General features: G+C 35.0%; 1 protein-coding gene across 20 annotated transcripts in view; it reads left to right on the top strand.

Annotated features, from left to right (window-relative positions):
- Nucleotides 1-24,711, top strand: part of LOC149773222 (protein furry-like) — a 242,636-nt gene that overhangs the window by 108,950 nt on the left and 108,975 nt on the right. For 14 of the 20 annotated variants that reach the window (XR_016417442.1, XM_089946600.1, XM_089946596.1 and 11 more), the window contains 10 exons: nucleotides 277-557; nucleotides 3,064-3,314; nucleotides 5,404-5,538; nucleotides 12,664-12,941; nucleotides 13,459-13,517; nucleotides 14,068-14,227; nucleotides 15,637-15,737; nucleotides 20,129-20,311; nucleotides 21,748-21,955; nucleotides 24,410-24,620. Coding sequence is in view for 19 of the 20 variants with exons in the window: in XM_089946600.1 (XP_089802726.1) it covers nucleotides 277-557; nucleotides 3,064-3,314; nucleotides 5,404-5,538; nucleotides 12,664-12,941; nucleotides 13,459-13,517; nucleotides 14,068-14,227; nucleotides 15,637-15,737; nucleotides 20,129-20,311; nucleotides 21,748-21,955; nucleotides 24,410-24,620 (1,867 nt within the window). In the remaining variant the exon portion in view is untranslated. The remainder of the gene's footprint in view (nucleotides 1-276; nucleotides 558-3,063; nucleotides 3,315-5,403; nucleotides 5,539-12,663; nucleotides 12,942-13,458; nucleotides 13,518-14,067; nucleotides 14,228-15,636; nucleotides 15,738-20,128; nucleotides 20,312-21,747; nucleotides 21,956-24,409; nucleotides 24,621-24,711) is intronic. The other 6 variants (XM_089946615.1, XM_089946598.1, XM_089946605.1 and 3 more) reach the window with 2 other exon arrangements.

The raw sequence follows: 24,711 nt of genomic DNA on the forward strand, positions 1-24,711 counted from the left end.
TTGGGTTTGCATTTTCAGTCTTTGCTGACACATAGTTTGGAAAATTTCCAAGATTCAGATATTCCTGTTGGCATCATTCCATTGCATAGTATTTATCATTAAATGTTTTAGTAGTAGTTTAGTAGTAGTGTTGTTGATGTTGTTGAATTAAATAGTCACAATTTTATAAACATTTATATTTGGTTTAAATATAGTCATATTTTTCATTGCTCATTGTAAAATATTTCAAAATATTGACACTTTGAATCATTCTGTGCTGTGTTCTCTTCCTTCCAGAGAGTATCCCTGTGATCATGTTGCCATGCTGAACTTAGCAATGCTGAATGTAGGCAGTCCACAGATTGTAACACATGAGGCTGCACTACAGCTGCTTCATCTGTTGGACACACGCTTTTTCCAGGATGAGCCGGTTCTGGTTGACAGTGTGGATGAGCCACGACACCATCACATGCCAATCAATGACATACTTCTCTCAGTATCCTACAGCCAGTCTCAGATGTACTTATCAGAACAACTGGCACAGCTGCACCCAGATCTTACCATGCCCATATTTTCTGGTAAATAAACATATATACACTCTAGTTTAAAAATTACACCCACACACATGCATGCAAGTATACACAAATGGTTACTTCCTTACAGATGTTGAACATATTGGCTAAAGATGTAAATATCCTTTGTGCATCAGCTGCAAAGACTAACTGATTTCAGTTTAATGTTAAAAAGACTCAGAAATCTGTATTTAAAAAAAAATACATCCGTTGTAAAATATTCTAACTTTTATATCATTACAGATGTGTTTTAAACACTGCTGCATCCAGCATACAATTGGTCATGTAGTGTTATGTTGATTAATTTGTGTGTGAAGTTCCTTCTTTTCAACATGTGTTCTTTTCCATGCATAAGTGAAGTGCATTAGCAGGATTACTGTATTGCGTGTATTTTTTTCGTACCCTTTAATTTTTCATGCACAATCAAGTTATCAGAATAATAATTATTTAAATGTATCATAATTTTTCGTACATATCACTTTGTATTTTTCGAAAAAATCCATTAAATTATCAGACATAAAATTTATACTAAGAAGATTCAGTTTGCAAAAAAGATCGAAAATACCGTATTTCCATTTTGTTTTTATAAAAATTAATAATTAATTGTTGGTGAGAAAATACAAAGATTGATGCATAAGCATGGGCGCCCACAGCATTGGTCAAGGGGAGTCACATGACCCACCCCAAAATTATACTGCAGTTATCTACATATATATATATATATATATATATATATATATATATATATATATATATATATATATATATATATAAATTCCAACAAGTTTAGTCACGCAAATGAAGCTGAAGATATGTCACAAGATTCAGTTCAAAAGTATCTACTGGTGTTTATTAACAAATGGACAAAGGACTTCACAGACCATACCTTTAAGTATTATCGTTAATTAGTTTTCCTTATTAAGTCTGTCACCATAACAAAACACCACATGCATTTTAAAATGAGTTCAGAAGCATTTTGATGTTTTCTTATCCAACAAAAATTACATCTCAGTACATGCTAAAGTGAAGACCACAGACCATTGGTCAACTAGTCTTATTGTTTCATTATAGTCATACAAACATAAAATATAAAAACCATGTTATTTTCCATCGTAAATTTGAAAGTCACAGACTTCCTTAAATCAATTCATTTATATACATATACTATCTTTTAAGTGCTTGTTCTGTTTTGACTTGGATATAATTAACATTTTATTGCAAATCTGTTCTACGATATACCCCACTGTTATCTTTATTGGCGAGTTCGAATAACAAGTAATGCATATGATTGTTTATCCTTATAACATCTGCTGTATGGACAATGGCTTCAATAGCATATTGACAGATTTTCATTTCACTAAAGAGAGCCTCATTTTCCTACTGGCAGCCTTGCTGATTTGACCTCTGCTGTTGATTTTTGCCCTCAATCTGGTTTTAACTGGATTGCCATAGTGCCAAGCATGTTTAATTACTGTGTAAATAACACTGCATAGCCTTGTGGTTGTTATGACAATGTATATTGTAATTAATGCAAGAATGATTTGTTGATTTAGCAGTGTTTATTGATAATGGAATATAGTAGGGTCATAATACATGAGGATTATCACAATCATCAGGCAGCTGAAAATAGTCTTTTCTTCTCTTTGTAAAAGCTACAAGATAAAAACCACCCTGAATAATACGGTCTTGTACACTGACAAAATTTTGTTTCATCTCTCTCACTCACTTGCGTGCACACACACTCATCCGCATTAACTAAAATTTGATTTCAATTTCTTTATTTTTATTGCAATTTGATAATGAGATTATTGTTGTTGTTGTAAAAATAGAAGTTGCACTTAATTTCTTGACAATATGGACTCATATCATTGTGTACAATTTACCAGTATATAGTACCCATAACTAATACATGTTTAAACTGTCTAAATCATTTTGCCAACATTACACAACATAACAGCTCATATGATCTAAATGCAGATGAGCTTGCACACTGAGACAGTCCTCTCTCTCTCTCTCTTTTGTTCATTAATAACAACATAAATCTTTTTGAGTGCTTTTATTTTTATTGTAATTAGATTCTTGAGTTGAGAGCAGAATGAAACAGAAAATATACGTTTACTTTGTATGTTTGTACCATTAGGTTGTCGAGTAGTGTGTGTTGCGTAGAACTTGTTCAGGTACGATCCCTTTATTTTTCATAATGGTCATTACCACCAAATGATAATTATTTTTTTTTACATATAATTTTTCATACACTGAAATTAATAATTATTTGTTCATATATGAAAAATTACATGAACTATGTAATTTATTTACTGTGCATTGGCACTCGAGAGTTTTTCAGAAGTTTCTATAGCCTTTTCAACTGCAGCCTAATTTTGAATGCAGATTATTGCCATAATTCCTGCAAGATGTCTATCAGTTTGATTGAAATTAATAAAAATCAGATATATCAATATCCCATAGTATTTTTTTGTGCAGAATAGAAGAAAACATTTATTTTTCATTATAGAGATTACTCACAGATTTCAGACAGCTAAGCCTGCTGTTTGTCATTCATTGCTGAAATATCTGTTGCCATGGCTACATAACATGGAGCTGGTTGATCCATCATTACCGCAGTCCAACCCATTTAGCAGCTTCCTGATTCGCCTTCAGGACATCAACACAGAGACCTTCAAACCTCCACTTAAAGGAGAGGGATGGGGGTCACCTGAAGCCACAAAAATGGTGCTAAACAACCTTTTCTACATTACTGTCAAGGTAATAAATCAGTAAAGCACTGATTGAATGTAAACTTGGAGGGTTTTCATTTCCTCGATGCATATGGCATGCTGTCTTTTTTCTTTTACCAAGTATAATTGGTATCACTAGTATTAGTAACAGACTTCAAGATCTTGCAAAAATTAATAACAGTATACTTCCATATGATTTTCAGGTCCATGTGATATTCAAGGGAGTCAAATCAAAATTTTGGTACAAGAGTAGACTTGATAGTTATTTCCCTTAGATTTTTTCACTAAGTATTTGAAACAGCAACGGAAAACTCTTTTAAGAGATAATTGCAACAATAAACCATCAAATAATATTCCATATGTTAATAAAAATGGCTTTGTGACATAAAGAAATAAAAATGTTGAAAATATGATGAATATTTATTGGAGCAGTCTATTTAAAATAGTGAAAATAACCATGAATAGCAACTCTGTGGAGGTTTAATCTTCTGTCTGAATTTATGTAAATTAATATTGCTTCAGTTCTCCAAGCCATGAGTATTGTTAGTACTTGGATCTTTAAAATGCATGAAATTTAATGACAGAATAATTGCACGAGTATAATTTGTTGTTTTACCTTGATAAAAAAGATAAAATAGTTACAATTACGATGGTATAAAATTGAGATTTTTTCATTAATTGAATGATACTGGGACAGTTGTATAGTTGACCTAAGCAGCAACAGATTGTACATGTAATGTATTAATTGATATAAAACCACTGATTTGATTGATGAGTTTCTGTTAGCCCACATCAATTGAATAGTAAGATATAGCAGTCACTTTTACACCTAAATCTGCATGATCAACACTTCCATTAATGTTTTGGTTAAAATTTTTAGTTCTACTGGTCAATGATGTAAGATTGACTCTATTTTCTTTTGGACCTTCAAGACATCATACAAAGTCTTTTGTTGAAAATTTGATGACAATGTGACCGTCCATTGAAAAGTTGCGATAATTTGACTTTCAAGATGGATTCCATAGTGGCCATATTGGACGTCAGATTGGAACCTAACATCATAAGAAGTCTTCGGGTGGAAACCCATTTTGAGTAGTAACAACGCAAGTTTAAATACGGTGTCCATATTGGCTGTCAACACAACACTATTTTTATTGCGTGATAACTTGACATCATGATTAGTCTTTTGAAACCCCAAGTCGAGATCATCATTCACCTAGGAAGAGGAGCAATAACAAGGTTTTCAAATGGGTCACCTTGGTGGCCATTTTGGAGGACAGATCGGCACTGCTTTCACTGAGGACCAACTAGACATCAAAAGTCTTTCAGTGAAAATCCCATAATGATAAACCTTTCGGTTCGGAGAATCAGTAATAACAATATTTTCAAGATGGATTCCAGTTTGTCCATATTCATGTCAGATTGGTGTCATTTTCGTTTAGGATCATTTAGACATGACAAGCAATCTTTTATTGAAAACTCCTTGTTGATATGACAATTCATTCAGAACGAACAGCAATAACAAGATTTTCAGTATGGCCAATGTTGCAACCATATTTTATGTCCAGGTGGCACCATTTTTTATATAGATTAACTAGATATTGATGCTCTTGATATTGCTGCAGTATTTTCAGAAATATAATAGTTGGTTTCAGTACTCTGTATTTGCAAAGACGAAACAGTTTTATTGTCGAATCTGGAAAATTCTTTTGGCCTGTAGAGTATCAGGCCCTTCAGGGCTACTTGTGGTTATAGTAATCTGGGCAAGACAGGCAGGACATAGACTACAATTTGATTAGGTTTTATAGTCTTTTTATGATTTACTTCGATAAGGAGTTATCAAACTCGTGTTTGACTTAAACAGTACATGTCTTCACGCATTAGAGGGTGGAATATTTGTCATGCATGGAGTTCCTAAATTTCCAAGATATTAGGAACATTATTATTTCGGAAATTACAAAATTCTGTTGAAGGGACTACATGTTACTTATAATTTTTATTAGAAAATTACAGTCAGTTTGGAAATAATGTTCTATGTTTTCTTGCATTGCTTACAAATCAGATCGACAACTTTGGATTGACATCTAAACTTATCATTTTACTAATCCTACTTTTAGTTTGGAGATGATCACACCCAGGAGCTTGAGGCACTGTGGGCTGCACTTGTCGTCTGCTGGCCTAACAATCTCAAAATTGTCCTGCATTACCTTGTCATCATCACCAACATAGCTGCCACAGAGCTCTTGCCTTATGTAAGTTTCTTGATATATCTCAGTTTTAGATAAATGTATTTGCTTAACATTTCATATAATCAGTGCCAAAATCCTCTCAGATGTTTGGAAATTTGTGTTTTGTATTTTGAGCTTTTTTAACATAAACAATAGCCCAATATGATTTCCTCCAGAAACACGTGCAAAATATAATAACCAAGGGCAAAGAAACCCATGGTCTTAACAAAACCGCCTCATGAATTATATTTATACATTTACCGATCATATATGTAATCAAGCCTGTCCAAACTAAATGAGATGTTAGAACCATGTTTGACTTGGTAAGCAACACTGGTGCTAACTTTGCTGCTTGCCAATTAAGGAAGACAGGAGTAATCTTCTTATGATAGACAGATTTGTGTGAAATACCCATCAGTCATTAGTTACCACTTCTGCTCTTCTAGTGTGTATGATTCTAATGAGAGCTTTGCCTTTCCAGTGCTGAGGCAAAATTTTGGAGTTCTCACTGCAGGGAAGTATACACTATCTGTTTTCAGTCCTTTTCTTGCTACACTTTCATTCCTGATGAATAATTTTTTACCTCATTTGTTAACTTCATCCTGTAATAATTGAGTTAGTGTCATTTTAATTACCTGCATAAAAGTTATGAGTACTTACAAACCCTCTCTTAGCAACCTGTTTTCTTACTATCATGGTCATTAATTAATAATTTGTTTCACATAAGTTCAAAATATTGTACTTTTCATTAATTTTTCTGAACTATTACTTTGAATTAGTATCCCCTGCACTGATAATATATACATCACTTTACTGACTTTCACCTGTATAAGCGTTTATTTTGCTCTTGCTCTTGATCACAGGTGCATTGACAGACCTAAGTGCTGTGAGAGCAAGTGGTTTAAACTGGCAGAGAATTATCACCACTAAAGTCCATGCTGGGACTTCACCTGTTACCGAACAGCTCATACTTTAACTTTGATAGAGTTGTCTCCCATCAAGGGCAGAACTTACCGAGGATTGTCAGTAATGGCCCAAAGCTATGTAATTTAACCAGTCCCAGATTAACCCAGTGCCAGCACTGGTGCAGCCTTACCAAACAACCATTACTTCCAGGACTGGATACTGTGAATTAGTTCACAGAATTTGCACTTCTGACTCCTCAACATGGATAGCACAAGACATCTGATGCTGGTAATTCCAGCCATGGCTCTGCCTCTTATGTTTGGTATTCCACGTGATCACGACCATATACCCATGATGCCTTTGTACAACAAAACAAAATGGATCCATGAATGGTCCCAACTAGAATTGACCTTGTACTAGCTATGGCAACAATCTGGTTGCAGATGCCCAATACAGTCACATAATGATGATGAACAACATTGGAAGGGTCATCCTGGACCTGTCTCCACCACGACCCAGTCCCCAATGGCAAGGCACCAAACCAGGAAAACATAGTTTGTTTGAGAGAACACCGGAAGATAATTGTATTCCAATGAGGATGGACTCCCAGTCTTGCTCACCTCCCCACTTAGACTGCTTCAGTGATATGCAAGCTGCACCCATCATTGGAAGCAGCTGAGACCTAGAATTGCCCAATAAAAGTATAACAGATCAGCATTAAACAGTTCTGTCACCTGTCCCAGACCAGTACTGACTACAGCGACATCCCAGACATTCATACTAGATACTGGCCTCATACCATAGGGAATCAGGATTTATCATATGTCGGCATGGATAGACTTTCAGGCCTTGTTCAATGTCCCACTCAACTAGCTTTGCCTTCTCAGATGCTGCATCCATCTAATGGGGTTCTCTGAGTGCTCTTTTGTTTGTGAAGAAGCATGCCCTACCATTTCATTATGATGATGTTTAGAGGTTATTCAGTCTGCTACAGTTTGAATTTTTTTTTTCATCAGCCTCTTCAGTTTTGCCTGGCCTTGCTTTCAAAACCATCTATAACCCCTCACCTTCTGGTATATGTTACTCTTTTAGTCCAAAATGATCAGCCATCGTTTGCGCAACTACCAGTATGATTGAAGCACATACATGATTTATTCCATGGAAAGGCCCTTCAAGATGCTCCTGTCCTTTTTACATCAATGAATCTAACCCAGAATGCAACATGACAGACTCACTGATCTTACATCAGCAAGCCCCAACTGTCAACAAAATTATGGTGCAGCTGGAACCGCCTTACCTTTTTTCCATGCATTCGTACTGGCAGCCCTTCTTAAACAGACATCAGCTTGGAAGTGTCGTAGAGATAAGGAATCCAGGTTTGATTCAGTTTTCATGGATGTTTATCAGTATTTTGAACATTGCATAAACACATTTGTCAAGATCCCTACTGATGGTCACACCTGGGAACTAGTCTTTCATTTGTCTAGTGTTTTAGCAGAGCAGTTTAACATTAATTTATCCAGTGTCATAGCTATGCATGCTTATAGTTACTTGGTGGAAGGAGATACATCTCTTTCCACGTCAGTTATCATCACAAAGCCACTTTTATATCACAAGCTGTCAATTAGGCTTAAGCTGGATCTCTACTGTTGTTTCCTAGGAGAGATCAGAAACATGGGATGGATCTTCTTTGGTACACCAAATGGGAAAACAAAACCCATTTCCTTTTGGTTTCCTCCATCAAGGACCCAGTTTTGATGGCCTGCAATGACCAGTGGGTATGAGGAAGACAAGGATCAGTTTTTTCCCAGCTTGTTTCCCTATCAACCCTCAGCTGAAATAATGCTAGTCTTTTACTATCCTTTCCTGGCATCTGGGTGGTAGGAAGAATTCATTGCTTTTCCATCAGAAGAGGCCATTTATCAAGAGCAATAATCTACAAAGCTCTTTTTGTACCAATTACATGTAATCACTTGTATCTTGAAATCATCTGGGTGGTCTAATATACTTAGTAAGTGTTGTTCTTCAGTCCAGAATCTCTTCATTCCTTCTGTCTCCTCAAAATGGTGACTGATCCCCCAGCATTAGCTGCTTGCAGATGATCCTTCTATGCCAGTGGCAACTGTTCTTTGCCTGCTATTCAATAATCAAGCTTTGAACAGTACAAGGACTAATGGGATGGTCTTTCTTGTCTTATGGCAGGCTTCTTGTGGTGTGAATAATTGTGGGAATTAAAATCAGCCTCCCAGGCTGGCTCACCACCCCCAGCCTTCCTTAAAAGTGAGTTAAGTATTACATCTTTAGAAACATTTTTTTCACATTTATTTCCTGAAGATGGATATTATGCTGCATGCCTTTCAATCCAGGCAGGATACACCATTGAGACAGAGCATTGTCAATCAACGTAATAATGAATGGTTGTCATTTGCATCACACTATCCAAGCACAATCACCATCTCAATGGCATTGGCTGATTCATACCAAATGGCTCGTTATCTCTTGGCCTTGAATCACAAATGTGCCCACTTTGATCACCATAAGGTAGACTTATTTGCATTGAGATGGAATGCCAAGCTCTCAGCCTTTGTCTCTTCTATACCAGAGCATTGGAGATTCCAATAAACTCTTTCCTTCAATTTTTCTGCTCAAGCAATAAGAAATTCAGGTTATACGTCCAAACCTGGAGATGCTGAACCAGCACATGTGGCTCATGTCAAGCTAGGTCAAAGAAGAAACTCATCATCGAGAAACTGGTGGACAAAATCACTCAGGCTAGAAGACCTGCCATTCTCAAGTTTATAGTTTTCTTCCAGTAGTTTGAGCAGAATCAACCCATTGAAATCCTCAGTACTACAGAGAGCTACTTTCCTTCTCTGCTTGTTCAGAGAAAGCTTGCTCACCTCACCAACAAGTGCAACTGTTTTATGATTTGAGACTTGTATCTCTGTATACTAAACCATGGGTTTGAGTTCAATGAACCATTTCAACGTTTTGCAGCAGAGACCTTGCAATGAACTTAGTTCCATCAGATCTTGTCAGCATAATTGTCCAATCTAGGTCATTCAGCAGCTTCATAAGAGCATGGGTCATTTGACTTCTGACAGAATTTGCTGGAACGAAATTTCTCTATCACATGACCTGCATTTCCCTATGTACCAAGGGCAAAACATAGCTCACAAGTTATTCATTTGAAGCTGATTCTTATGTGTTAGGAGTCTGGAGTGTGGGCCAGCTTTGAGGTAAGGGTATGTAACTCCATCCTCCAGCATTTTCTCTTAATGTGGTATTGATTTGAAGAAGGCAACACTTGTTTAAAATTCTGTCATACTTTTCCAGTTATTTTGTCACACCCTCTAATGCCTTTCCTACAGTTATATCCACTGTAGAATGTCCACCTCAACTTCCGTGATAACTGTTGGTTATATGCCATTTGCCACCAATCCCTATATCTATATGGAGACTACTCTTATCTGACTTCCCTTCTAGTCGAGTAATCAGTGCTCTAATACCATAGTTACTCTCCAAGCCAAAGATGGTTCAGATGTCTCTATTTAGCTTAAGAGGTCTGGATTCCGAGGTAGTGGCTGTATTTCTAATGTATTATGATTGGGTAAGCAGTATTGAAGAAAATATTTTACCTTTGAAAAGTTTGTTTCAATTTGTGTGAAATTCATGTGACTTTTGAGTACAGATTCAAGCTTTTAAAACGTTTTGGATGACTTGGGTTATGAGCAAGAAACAATACATATTTATTATGCCATTATATATTGTAAGAATTTTTAATAGACTAAAATCTACATCATATAAAGTTTCGGAGATAGTTTATATGGGTTGTGTTCTTATATAAGCCTGCTTTGTGAAATGATGAACTGTTAAGTGAGGTAAACCAGATGAGCAAAGACAGGCCCACATAGGCCTCTTGTTGTGGTTAACACACATCAAGATTTCATTCCCCTATATGGGTGGACACTTCGTTTTTATCACTAATATTAAAGGCATGTGTTGTTTGAAGCAGACAGCTGATTTTGTTTCAGTGCTTAGGAAATTAACTTGAAATAGCACAAATTATGCAGACCATGCTTGTTCTTAAAGTGCCAAAGACAGTGTTGACTTTTTTTCTCAAAAAGCATTTTTTAAAATGTCAACAACTTTAAAAAATTTACAGATAAATTTTTGTAATTTTTAAGTTCAGAATGGTAAATAGCCATACCAAGCTAGCAGTCTTTCTGATAAATGCACATTATATATAATGTCTAAATGTGTATTCTCAAACCCAAATCAAACCCTATCATTCAGATATCAAAATAACAAAAATGCTGTAGATGATTTTTAACCCATCCTAATATAGATGCAGTCCTTCTTATAAGCCTGCCATAGAGTGGGGCATACCATGCTACGATATTGTCTGGCCCTCCATCTGTATGTTATCACATTTTGTTTTTGTATAAAGACTTGAGCTGCCCATCATTTGCAGTTACCAAATTTATTTGATGTCTTACACTTGGGGTAGGGAAGACGCCTATCAATTTATCAGATGTCAAGGTCGCTGATTGAAGAAGAAATATGATTTCTGCATGATAACATTATGGATGGCTTGCACTTCAGAAAAGGAGGAATCCTGTTGATTTGTTATTCAAGAGATCCAAGGTCATTGTCATTTGAAGTAGAAAAAGTTTCATGTTACGACCATGTACCATCACCAGATTTTGTTGATATTTATATTTTGGCTAAGAAAGAAACCTCTAGATTTTGGAGTTGAAATTTCAAAGGTTGAGTTCACTGTTTGTGACTACATAAAGAAAAATGGTTTTTGCATAATAGCTTTAGTTTTAGACTGCCTACCTCCACTAAAGTTTGTGGATTGCTTTGTACTTAAGGCTTGAAAGAGCCTTATTAATTTGGGGGCCAAAGGGTCAAGGTTATTGCGACTCATTGAAAAATCAATTTTGCAGAATATCTTTTTGGTCTGGGGTAAGTTACTTGACCAGATGTGTGGATGGCTTGCACTTTGAGTAATAAAAGAAACCTAGGTAATCTGGGCTCTAAAGGTCATAGTAAGTTTTTGCAAATTAAGTTTATTTCATGCCCACACACATTGACCAGATGTTAATGTCACTGAGACCCATTGGTTAAGAATCTTCAGTCAAACCGTGCCATACTAGTGTCTACATATAAGTTTTTAACTTTGGGTGAGTATAGGGCCCCGAGTGGTCTAAAACGCTCTCTGTTACGGATCACTGCCATCTCACCTCTGTCTGCGTTGATTCGAGTCTCGGATTCGGCCAATGTGGGTATGTAGAAAGCATGCCATTAGCTTCTCGTGGGTAGGTGGTTCTTTCCGGGGATTTCCCGGGTTCTTCCTCCGCCATTAATACTGGCCGCCATGTATAGCCTATCTTGTGCTGAAAAATGGCGTTAAACACCACAACAACAATTGGGTGAGTATATAACATGCCATTTGCCATAATCCAACTTATAAAATCAATTTCCTGTTCCTGTAGGGAAAATTTGGGAAATTCCTTTAATTTTTAACCCTTGAGCAGATATATATATATATATATAATAATTATATATATAATAATAATAATAATGAGGACTTTGTATAGCACCTAATCCTTAGAAGCTCTAAGCACTTTACAACATTAGACAACATATATATATATATACATATATATATATATATATATATATATATATATATATATATATATATATATATATATATATATATATATATATATTATTGTTATATGTAGTTATATAACTATATAGTTATATACATGTGTGTGTGATTTGGACTTTTAATGTAGCTTTAAAAAAAAATCAGTCATATCCCTATGATGTCTGCGGTGTGACAGTTTATAGTGATGTCTAGTGCTGGGGCATCATGCTGCAGACCTGTAGCATCATGTCCCACCCAGTCACATTATCCTGACACCAGTCCTATCACTAACCTCTTAATGCTGATCACCTAGCGAGACAGCTGCTATTACCAGTTTTAGAAGCCCTTGGTATGATTCGACTGGGGTTTGAACTCATGACCTCCCTTATGTGAGAAGGACGCGCTAACAACTAGTACACTGGAGTGATATATATATATATTTTAAAAGTTCAAGCGTTTGGCAGAAACCATATGAAGAATTTGAACCTTCAAATTTGCCTTTGGATTAAACCTTTCCATGTGATCTTGCAAACATTTTTATGTAGTAAACATGTGATTATGAAAATATGCTTATATTGTAGGCCAAAAGAGTAGTAAGTTACCTTGGCCGTGCTCGACCTGAGAGACTTGCTGATGAGTTGATGAATGAGCTGCAAACAGTAGAGACCTTGAATGTCAACATAGAGAGAACCCAGACCCCTCCCTTCTTTAGACTGTCTAATGTCAAGAAACCAATTATAGCTCCAAATACTACAGATGATGAGAAGTTAGAGAACCAAGTTACAGACTGTACCCTGGAGAAGGGCACTCTCCACACAAAGAGGCACAGTGCTAATAATGATGACCTGGTTCTTGATAGGTATGATAGTCTTGCTTCTTTTTTTATGCTGGAAATGGTGGTGGTTGTGGTGGATTTAATCATAAATTTGATCCGAATTTGGTTTGTGACACAAATCAGTTATTTGGAGTTCAGTAGGTTATTATGCCAAGGTCACAGTTGCAATAATGTTATGGGTATTTAATATATACATACAATATTGCATAATTTCACCTCTAATTAGCAATGACATTTAGTTATATATATATATATATATATATATATATATATATATATATATATATATATATATATATATATATATATATAATGTATTCATGTCAGATGAGACGGAAGTAAAATTAAAAAATTATGTCTTAGGAAATCTTATAGTGCAAATGCTTTTGAACAAGAAAAATCAGATAGTGAAACTTAATTTCTTAAGAAATTTGAAATATTACTCGGTTGTTGTGTTTTTCAGATGTTTATTAATTTTCTTCACTTAAACATAACTGAAGCAGATGTTCTGTGTTGTTCACATTGTCGTTTTGATTTTCAGTGCTCCCTGTACTGAGACAACCACCTCTGTGAGAAGTAGTGTTTCCAGTGCCTCATCAGGTACATTTACACTATTAGATCAAGGGTGGGATGGAAGACTCATCCAACCATGAAATTTTGCTTAATTCAGTCAACATAGAGCCTTTCAACAGTGGTGGTTAACCCTATAGCCCATCAATAATTTAAACTGAATTAGGTTCTTTTGGATCCTCATCAATCTCACCATTTTTGAATTCTGAAAGATGCAGAAGTCACAAATATTTTTGGATTCAGATGTTACAAATTTCACTACTTTAATTATGAATATAGAGTTTCTTATTAGCAGACTTATAGAATTCTTAGTTTTAATGTCAAAAATATAAGAATTGAATAAAACACTGATTAATCAAATTTAATTTATGGATTCTGTATTGTAGCAATTTAATTCATGAATTCTGTATTGTAACAGTTTGTAATGGCAGTAAATATTTTCTCGTTATTTGACATCTGCTTTAAAAGTTATTTAAATGCAGAGCAAATTATTTGTTAGTCATAATTAGCACAGACATATCAAAGTTTTAGCCAACAAGAATGCTGTCTTAAGCTTATCATATTTTTTTGTTCTTTTCAGATGATGAAATGTCTATACCCTCCCCAGTAAGAATCCCCGAGAGTAGGATCAATGAATACCCAGATCCATACCCTCTTCCTATGCCAGCATATGGAGGATACTTTGCACCTTTATCAGAATACCTACCTGAGTCATTGCAACCCTCATCTGGATTTCACAGGTAACACCCTCCCACTATCTCTCTGCTGTGTGAAGATTGTATGTATGGATGAACAAAAATATTTTTGTCATTCTCTGTTTCTCTTAATCTGTCTATCCATCTATCTTTTGGTCTTTCAGCGATTGTCTGCTCTGACTTATTATTCTGTATTTGAGTTTTTTTGAAAGGATTTATTCAAATTTGGATCTTTGCATTTCTTTATAAGTATATTTTTACCTTATATTGTATGACTGCTCCGGTGGCCTAAGTTGTTAGAGCATCCAACTCGGATGTGGGAGGTCATGGGTTCAAACCCTGGCCAAGTCATACCAAAGACTGGTACTAGCAGCTGCCTTGCTTTGCCTTGCTTGGCGATCAGCATTACGAAGTTAGAGTTAGGACTGGTTGGCCTAGTGTCAGGATAATGTGACTGGGTGGGACATGATGCTCCATGTCTGTGGCCTGATCTCCAAGTGCTTGACATCACTATAAACTGCCACAATGTGGAAATCGTAGCACTATGACTGAACATTTTTTTACAGCTATGTTGAAAATTCAAATAACACAAACAGAAAAACCTTATATTTTAACTTGTAGTACTTGACGTTTACTCTTATTTCAAAGGGTTTATCTTCCTAAAGTCTTTATGCAAATCTTTATATTTACATTTTAGACCTTTACATTTAATTGGCACATATAGCTATTGTTGTGCTGATGTGCCAATAACATACATACATACACACAGACATACATACATACATATATAAATACACAAATACATTGATACATACATACATACACACACATACACACACACATGCATACATACACATACATACATGCACACATACATGCACACATACATACACACTCACACACACACTCATTCATACATACCAGGGTAGATACACACACATATACATACACACATACATGCATACATAATGCATACATACACACATACATACATACATACACACACACACATACATAGATACACACACATACATATATACATACATACACACACACACACACACACACATTTAAGAGGTTAGTGTTAGAACTGGTCGGCCTGGTGTCAGGATAATGTGACTGGGTGGGACATCATGCTACATGTCTGCGGCATGATACCCCAGTGCTAGACATCACTATAAACTTCCACACTGCAGACATCATAGCTGTATGACTGAAAAATTGTTAAATATATGTTAAAAATCCAAATCATACACACGCAAACACACACACACACATGCTGCATGCATGCTGTTTATGCATGCTTATTTTTGTATTGATGTATACATGGGATTGATTCAAAGATGGATGTAAGGATTGATGAAACATTATTTATAAATTTTCTATTTCCAGCCATCTATCCTATAAAGTAATTTTCATTCAGCTTCTAACCAGCCTTCTTCCATGAATTTCAGAAGTAACATCGCTGTCATGTTCCTGTCCGATCTGGTTTTGGATGGTCTGGAGATAGACTGGTCTGCACATTTACCTTTGATGCTACACATTGTCTTCCTGGGTGAGATGCATTGTACCATTATACTTAACAGTAGATACTCAGTTTTAAGTTTTGACCAACTGCAAAGATAGACCCTGAACTGCTGTCACATAATGCACAGGCAGATCAGGGTCCATGTTGTTTGTTCTGTTTATTACCACTAACAAACTGCATGACACAGATCAGCCAGCACATTATGCAAAGGCAGATGGATCTTACTTATACGGAAGTATATATTGTAGATGAAGAAACAAATATTTGTGAAAAAGTGCATAATTTTATAGGAGTTGTTGATCCTAAAATATGTGTTGTGCAACCATATATGCATTAAACATATGATGCAAGGTTTAAAGGTTCACATACTTATAAATTCATTTCTTTTTCATGGATATGTTTTCTTACCACATTTACACACTTAAAAATTCAGTCCAACTGCATTGAACCAAATCTGCAATGGAGTAATCATTAGAACAAACAACACTGACTGTGATCTGACAGCACATTATGTGATAGTAGATCTGAGTCTATGTTCTTTGTAGTTTGACCCAACTTGCGAACGAGTATATATGGTAGTTTTCCCCAAATTGACATTTTCATTTGCACTTAGATTTGTGGATATGACAGATTTTCTCTGTGTCTTTACAGACAGATTATTATTCGTTATGTGTTTCAGTTTTTGGTTAGATCCAATAGTAAAACCTGTATATATTTTAAATGACGTAATTGTTCAGTAGTTTTTTCAATTCTTGCTTAGATATTGTTGTGTAATCTACACAGATTTTTACACCGTGATTATGAGTGAATTTACAGCATTGTCACTTTCATCCATGAATTGTTGTCTTGCACAATTACACATTATCACTTTTCTCTGTTAACAGTGTTATTATACAGTTACACATCATCACTTTTCTCTATTAACAGTGGTAATACACAGTTACACATCATCACTTTTCTCTGTTAACTGTTATTACACAATTACACATCATCACTTTTCTCTGTTAACAGTGGTAATACACAATTACACATCATCACTTTTTTCTATAAACAGTGTTATTATACAGTTACACATCATCACTTTTCTCTATTAACAGTGGTAATACACAGTTACACATCATCACATTTCTCTGTTAACTGTTATTACACAATTACACATCATCACGTTTCTCTGTTAACAGTGGTAATACACAATTACACATCATCACTTTTCTCTATAAAGTGTTATTACACAATTACACATCATCACTTTTCTGTTAACAGTGGTAATACATAATTACACATCATCACTTTTCTCTATTAACAGTGTTATTACACAATTACACATCATCACTTTTCTCTGTTAACAGTGTTATTACACAGTTACACATCATCACTTTTCTCTATTAACAGTGGTAATACACAGTTACACATCATCACTTTTCTCTGTCAACTGTTATTACACAATTACACATCATCACTTTTCTCTGTTAACAGTGGTAATACACAGTTACACATCATCACTTTTCTCTATTAACAGTGTTATTACACAATTACACATCATCACTTTTCTCTGTTAACAGTGGTAATACACAGTTACACATTATCACTTTTCTCTGTTAACTGTTATTACACAATTACACATCATCACTTTTCTCTATTAACAGTGGTATTACACAATTACACATCATCACTTTTCTCTATTAACAGTGTTATTACACAATTACACATCATCACTTTTCTCTGTTAACAGTGGTAATACACAATTACACATCATCACTTTTCTCTGTTAACAGTGGTATTACACAATTACACATCATCACTTTTCTCTATTAACAGTGTTATTACACAATTACACATCATCACTTTTCTCTGTTAACAGTGGTAATACACAATTACACATCATCACTTTTCTCTGTTAACAGTGGTATTACACAATTACACATCATCACTTTTCTGTGTTAACTGTTATTACACAATTACACATCATCACTTTTCTCTATTGACAGTGGTAATACACAATTACACATCATCACTTTTCTCTATTAACAGTGGTATTACACAATTACACATCATCACTTTTCTCTATTAACAGTGGTATTACACAATTACACATCATCACTTTTCTCTGTTAACAGTGGTATTACACAATTACACATCATCACTTTTCTCTATTAACAGTGTTATTACACAATTACACATCATCACTTTTCTCTGTTAACAGTGGTAATACACAATTACACATCACCACTTTTCTCTGTTAACAGTGGTATTACACAATTACACATCATCACTTTTCTGTGTTAACTGTTATTACACAATTACACATCATCACTTTTCTCTATTGACAGTGGTAATACACAATTACACATCATCACTTTTCTCTATTAACAGTGGTATTACACAATTACACATCATCACTTTTCTCTATTAACAGTGGTATTACACAATTACACATCATCACTTTTCTCTGTTAACAGTGGTATTACACAATTACACATCATCACTTTTCTCTGTTAACAGTGGTATTACACAATTACACATCATCACTTTTCTCTATTAACAGTGGTAATACACAATTACACATCATCACTTTTCTCTATTAACAGTGGTATTACACAATTACACATCATCACTTTTCTCTGTTGACAGTGGTATTACACAATTACACATCATCACTTTCCTCCATTTACAGTGGTTGCACACAATTACAGCATCTTCACTTTTCTCCATTAACATTGGCCTTGCACAATTAAAATTTATCGTTTTTTTTCCATTCACAGTGATTGCACACAATTACAGCATCATCACTTTTCTCCTTTAACATTGGCCTCACACAATTAAAGTTCATCTTTTTTTTTCTCCATTTACAGTGGTTACACATAATTGCAGCGTCTTCACCTTTCTCCATTAACAGTGACCTCACACAATTAAAGTTCATCATTTTTTTTTCATTCACAGTGATTGCACACAATTACAGCATCATCACTTTTCTCCTTTAACATTGGCCTCACACAATTAAAGTTCATCTTTTTTTTCTCCATTTACAGTGGTTACACACAATTGCAGCGTCTTCACCTTTCTCCATTAACAGTGACCTCACAATTAAAGTTTATTATTTTTTTTCCATTAACAGTGATTGAACACAATTACACATCATCACTTTACTCCATTAACATTGACCTCACACAATTAAAGTTCATCATTTTTTTTCCATTAACAGTGATTGCACACAATTACAGCATCATCACTTTTCTCCATTAGCATTGGTCTTGCACAATTACAGGATCATCACGTTTCCATGAACAGTGGTTTCCCACAATTACAACATCATTGTCATTGATCTCTCACAAGGATAGATCCCACAATTTAAAATATTGAGATGTAATCATGTGCTGCATTGGACACCAAAGTGATCATAGAAATTCCTTTGTTATAATGAAAGTCTGCTTTGAAAGAAAATCAGTTATACATGTGTAATCAATAATTATAGTGTGAGGGAAAATTATATACATACCCAGCTTAGTATGTTCCATACAATAACTGTCTTGATTAGGCTGTCAAACGGAACTACTCAGTAGCAATGATGTAAATGAATATGCCATTTGTACTTGCTTATAAGTCAAGTCAAGCTGCAAACAACAAAGATCCTGATTTGCCATAGCATAAAGCACCTGAGATCAGGGTCTGTGTTGTTTGTTATACTGTTTACTCTTAACAAAGTGCACAGATTCAGATCTGCTGCCACATTATGCAACAGCAGATCTGGATAAAAAAAAACTTCAGTGTATGTTGGTATCTACATTGGATTACTTCTTATTCTTGCCTGATTTTTCTATCTTCTGCCACTGTTTGTATCAGGACACTTTAAACCAAATACATGTATATTGTATTAGCTTATTTATGTAATGTATGTAATTGCCTATAAGTTGGGTCCAACTGAAAACAGCATAGACCCAGATCCACCATTGCATAATATTCTGGCATGTCAGGGTCTGTGTTGTTTGTTCTACCTATTTAACCTAACAAACTGCATTGACCCATATTAAAACAAACATAAAGGTTAATGTACTTTGTAAGCGAATTTGAGGTTCGTGAAATAGATAATGAGATGGATTAGAGAATTCCAAATAGTAAATAGGTGATTTAAATTTCAAAACATTTGTCAGATCTAGATATACTATTAAAAATAGCCTTGTGCTTTTGTATTACTCTTTACTTTGCCTTAACTAAAACCCTTTTGTCATCTGCCATTATTGCCCCACTCAAATGATTTCTGCTCTTAATGTCTTTGTGCAACATAATTATAAGGGCTTGGTGACCTAATTTTAATTGGCCAGTTACCCTATTACAACTGGAGTTTCATAGTTACTTGGAGAATTGAAGTCAGGATTCAGTCTACATTATTTGCTAATATTTATCTTTCTTTTTCACCTCAGGATTGGATCACAATAGAGAGTTGGTGTATGAACATTGCAAAAAGCTGATACAGAACCTGATGCTGCTTGCCTCTGCCCAGGAACACCCTGAGGTGTCCCGCATTCTGCTGGCATACCGCAGTGACATGGGTGACACCTTGAAACTCATCAGTGGCAGCAAGGAAACTGCAGTGGCACTAACAGGTGACTTATTAGAAGATGTAAACTTGAATGAAGCAGTCAATATATTACACACTTATAGTCTTTGAAACTGTAAATTAACTGAATTTTGTTTTAACTGGGAGTCTCAGGCTTGGCCAGTGTGGGTTTGTAAGAAAGCTTGCCAGTAGCTTTTCTTGGATCATATTTTTTCCCCAGGTTTTTTCTCCACCAGATATCCTGGCCGCTGTGATTGGCATGTATATCATGTGCTGAAAAATGGCATTAAACCCAAAATGATGATGACAACTCCAGGTCAGAATTCTGTCTGTTTGCATAACATGAACATAGTGAATGTACAGATTGAAGATACTGTTTTCACTTTTTTGGTATAACATAACAATAGCAGAGCATAATGTTTTGAGATAGAAAGAATGAGGGTTTATTAAATCCCATTTATTACCTTTATGTCTCCAAAGAAAGCAGCATTAAAACTTAAACAGAAAATAAAATAATTTCAGCCTCTTGGTTTTTGTGTAAGATTACAAAGCAGACAGGTGTAATTCACCTGATTGTGAAAGGTCACATGTACAAAACATTCAGGTAATTTAATTGAAATGCGTCTATTTCCAGAATATGTAACATAACCTATGCTGTATTAATGGGATTATTTCCCTGTTAATGCCTGGCACAGTATATTTGTGGTGCATTGGAACTTCAAACTAATGCAATAGATTTCATGGTAAATGTAGAAAAAAACAAAAGGAATATATAAGGAACTTAATTTGTTTAGTGATACCTTAAAACTGAGTCAGTCTTATACTAGGGTTTATTCCAAAAATGGTGTGCCATAATGGTGCATGTTATTACACCGCATTCCCTCACTATAATGTCATCCAGTATAACACTGTTACTTTTATTTGGCAGGTATTATCATGGGTCCGATATTTTTGGTAGTAGATTTATATGCATAATGTACTCCATTTTAAGGTGTTCTCACTATAAGGTAGTATGCTCTGCAGTGAGTGGCATTATAATGAGGGAATAATGTATCATGTATTTCATTATAAGGTGGTCTCACTATAAGGCAGCACAGTGGGTCTCCATGGACAGCATTATAATTAGGGAGTACTCTATTATGTACTTTATCATCAAGTGGTCTTACTATAAGGTAGCATGCTCTGCATTGAGTGGCATTAAAATGAGGGATAGCTGTATTTTGGTTTTCATCTGCCAAGAATTAAATCAAGTGATGTAAAGTGAGTAGTGTATTAAAACAAAAATTTTAGCAACTTCAATGGCCCTGTTCAAGTTATATAAACTGCAGTGATATACAAAGTCATTTTATAGTGAGAGACCATTGTTCTTTTGGATGCAGTTGTCCTTGTTTATTTGTATTTTGTTTTTGTTTCCTAATATTATTTGCCGTGTTCCCAGGCTGCATACACTCAGCAGCATATTTGCTAAATTAATATCATTAGTAGAACTCACTGTAACAGAAGAGACCCAATCAGAGGAGACGTCAACCCTACGGCCAGTCATGAGAGTGGACAGCACCAAGACTCTGACCCCTGGGACTCCTATCACCCCCACTACCCCTGACCAGCCTAGGTCTAGCTACACTGAAACTGAAACCAGAGAAACCATTTTGGATGTTGTGAAGAAAATATTGGATGTATTGACCAACAGGTTTGACAGTAGAGTTTTTCAGTAGTTAAGAATTTATCATTCTTAGTATAACATACATGTTATCACTGATTCATTAGGCTGACTGATATAATTCACTGACTGGTACTTCTTAGTATAACATACTTGTTATCACTGATTCATTAGGCTGACTGAGCTCATTCATTGACTGGTACTTCTTAGTATAACTTTTATGTTATCGCTGATTCATTAGGCTGACTGATATAATTCACTGACTGGTACTTCTTAGTCTAACGTACATGTTATCTCTGATTCATTAGACAGACATCATTCATTGACTGGTACTTCTTAGTATAACATACATGTTATCACTGATTCATTAGGCTGACATATCATTCATTGACTGGTACTTCTTAGTATAATGTACATGTTATCTCTGATTCATTAGACTGACATCATTCATTGACTGGTACTTCTTAGTATAACATACATGTTATCTCTGATTCATTAGACTGACATCATTCATTGACTGGTACTTCTTAGTATAACATACATGTTATCACTGATTCATTAGACATCATTCATTGACTGGTACTTCTTAGTATAACATACATGTTATCACTGATTCATTAGACTGACATCATTCATTGACTGGTACTTCTTAGTATAACATACATGTTATCACTGATTCATTAGGCTGACTGAGCTCATTCATTGACTGGTACTTATGAAATGGCAGAGTTTACATTTTTGCAAGGATATAGGCATTTCAAAGTAACATGGTCATAGTTTCATTCGCCAAACATGTTAACATGACTAATGCTTTTGCCACAGTTTATATATGTTCATTACATCCTGCAAGGTCGACGAGAGCTGACTTAAGAAATTTTAAATACGGGACTGATAAAATTGTTCTTCTGCCTGTGCTTTTGACAAAACACAAAACTTTACATTGATTGGTTTGTCATTTCTCGGTCATAAGAACTGGTTTGACATTTGTTGTTGAAACTTTTCAACTTGCTCAGATCAAACATTCATCCCAATGATTTCTCTTTCTCTTGTTCATGATGTTTAATGCTTGTTATGTTTATTTCAGATGACAACTCCTTAACATTAATAGTGTTGTATCTTTCATTTGTTTTTCAAATACTTAATCAGTATCTAATTACACTACCAGACTGTCATCTCTGCTACATTTTAAGATGAATCTTGATAAAAGCCTTGTAAGGCAAGAACTGTTACAAATTTGTTTTAGCTTTTGATTAATATAACATATGTAGTACCTCCACTACAATCTCATTTAATTTTATCCATTATTGACCATCCATCAACAAAATTGGTATAGTATTGAGTATAAAGATATTTACTACATGTTGCAATAATTTGGGGAGATGAAATTTGTTCTCATTTTCTGAATGTTTTGTAGTGTCAACTTCATTCATTCTTTGACCTTGTGCTTCAAAAATGGCATCATATTGTGCTTACTGGTTGTCAATGTAACCTCCTCTCAGGTGTGTGTTTAGCACTTCAGCATGATTCACCTGTAATTTTTATCAGTATAAGGAATTAATTATTTTCTTCTTATCAGTATGTGATTGTCATGGGTTGCATGACCAACATTTGTACTGTTCTTCTTTGGAGAGCAGATTATCCATCAAATTGGTTATTGAGTCATTCATCCCTTGAAGGGTGCCCATGGTAGAGTTAGGATGACCAGCTTTTCTTCCTCCTGTTAATCTATTCTTCTAATGTTAATGTGATTGGGAAATGTATTCCATGAAGAAAGCAAGTTTTTGTTAAAAATGTATATAAGACAAGACTATACCAATACTTGCCAAATGACATTACTTTGAAAGCCTCTCATACCTGTGTGCAAATGGGAGCATCATTAAATTTTCACTTAAGCTTGAAGTGAGTAAACAACCATAGCCACCTTGCAGTGGTAAGGGGAGTTAAATTAATGGGTTGGAACGAGTTTCTTCCCTTCATCTATGTGGTATATAGACTTTAAGAACAAAAGGTTTCATCTTTCTGTGATTCCTGGATATGAGAGGTAGAACATCTTTTTTGCTAATGTTAATTTGATCAGGTAAGTATTCTCAGAGAAACATATTTTTTAAATTTGCTCTTTCGACATACAGCTCTCCCTTGTTATAACACTGTAATTGGAGTCCATAACCACCAACTGAATTAGGTATTGAACTATGTTATGTTGAGAATCACACCCTCAATATATTGAGAATATATTAATATACTGAACCATGGAATTTGTTAAATAAGCTGTTTTGAGAAGGAAATATAGATATAAGTCTAAATTTCATATTTTTTCAGCCCATATTGTTATACATTTGTATGACTTTGGTTATGTCATCCATTGTAGTACTACATTATAAAAAAATTTGCATAATAATGAGGTGCATTATAATGGGGGAGATCTGTATATGTATGTTTTGATAATTAGTTCAGATTGTTTATGTTGTTACTTTTCCACCATAGGCGAGGGAGACCTCTCTGGAGTTATGAAGACATCACACCTAAGACTTTGGTGACACAAAGTGCTACACAGTTGGAATATTTCCTGAAATTAATTGTACACTTCTTCAGCCAGCTGTCTCCACTGGCCCTGGTGGAGCAGAGATGGTCCCAGGTGGCACTGCAGTTGTCACTGTCCTGTTCTTCCAGACACTACGCAGGGAGATCTTTCCAGGTTTGTACATGGAATTACAGTTTTAGTACATGATTCTTTCATATTACATCTGTATTAGTTGTTTCCTACGTTTTAAAACAAGTATAAATTA

Source organism: Sinohyriopsis cumingii, unplaced genomic scaffold (assembly GCF_028554795.1).
Source record: "Sinohyriopsis cumingii isolate HCF-2022 unplaced genomic scaffold, ASM2855479v2 utg000810l, whole genome shotgun sequence".
Classification (NCBI taxonomy): Eukaryota; Metazoa; Mollusca; class Bivalvia; order Unionida; family Unionidae; genus Sinohyriopsis; species Sinohyriopsis cumingii.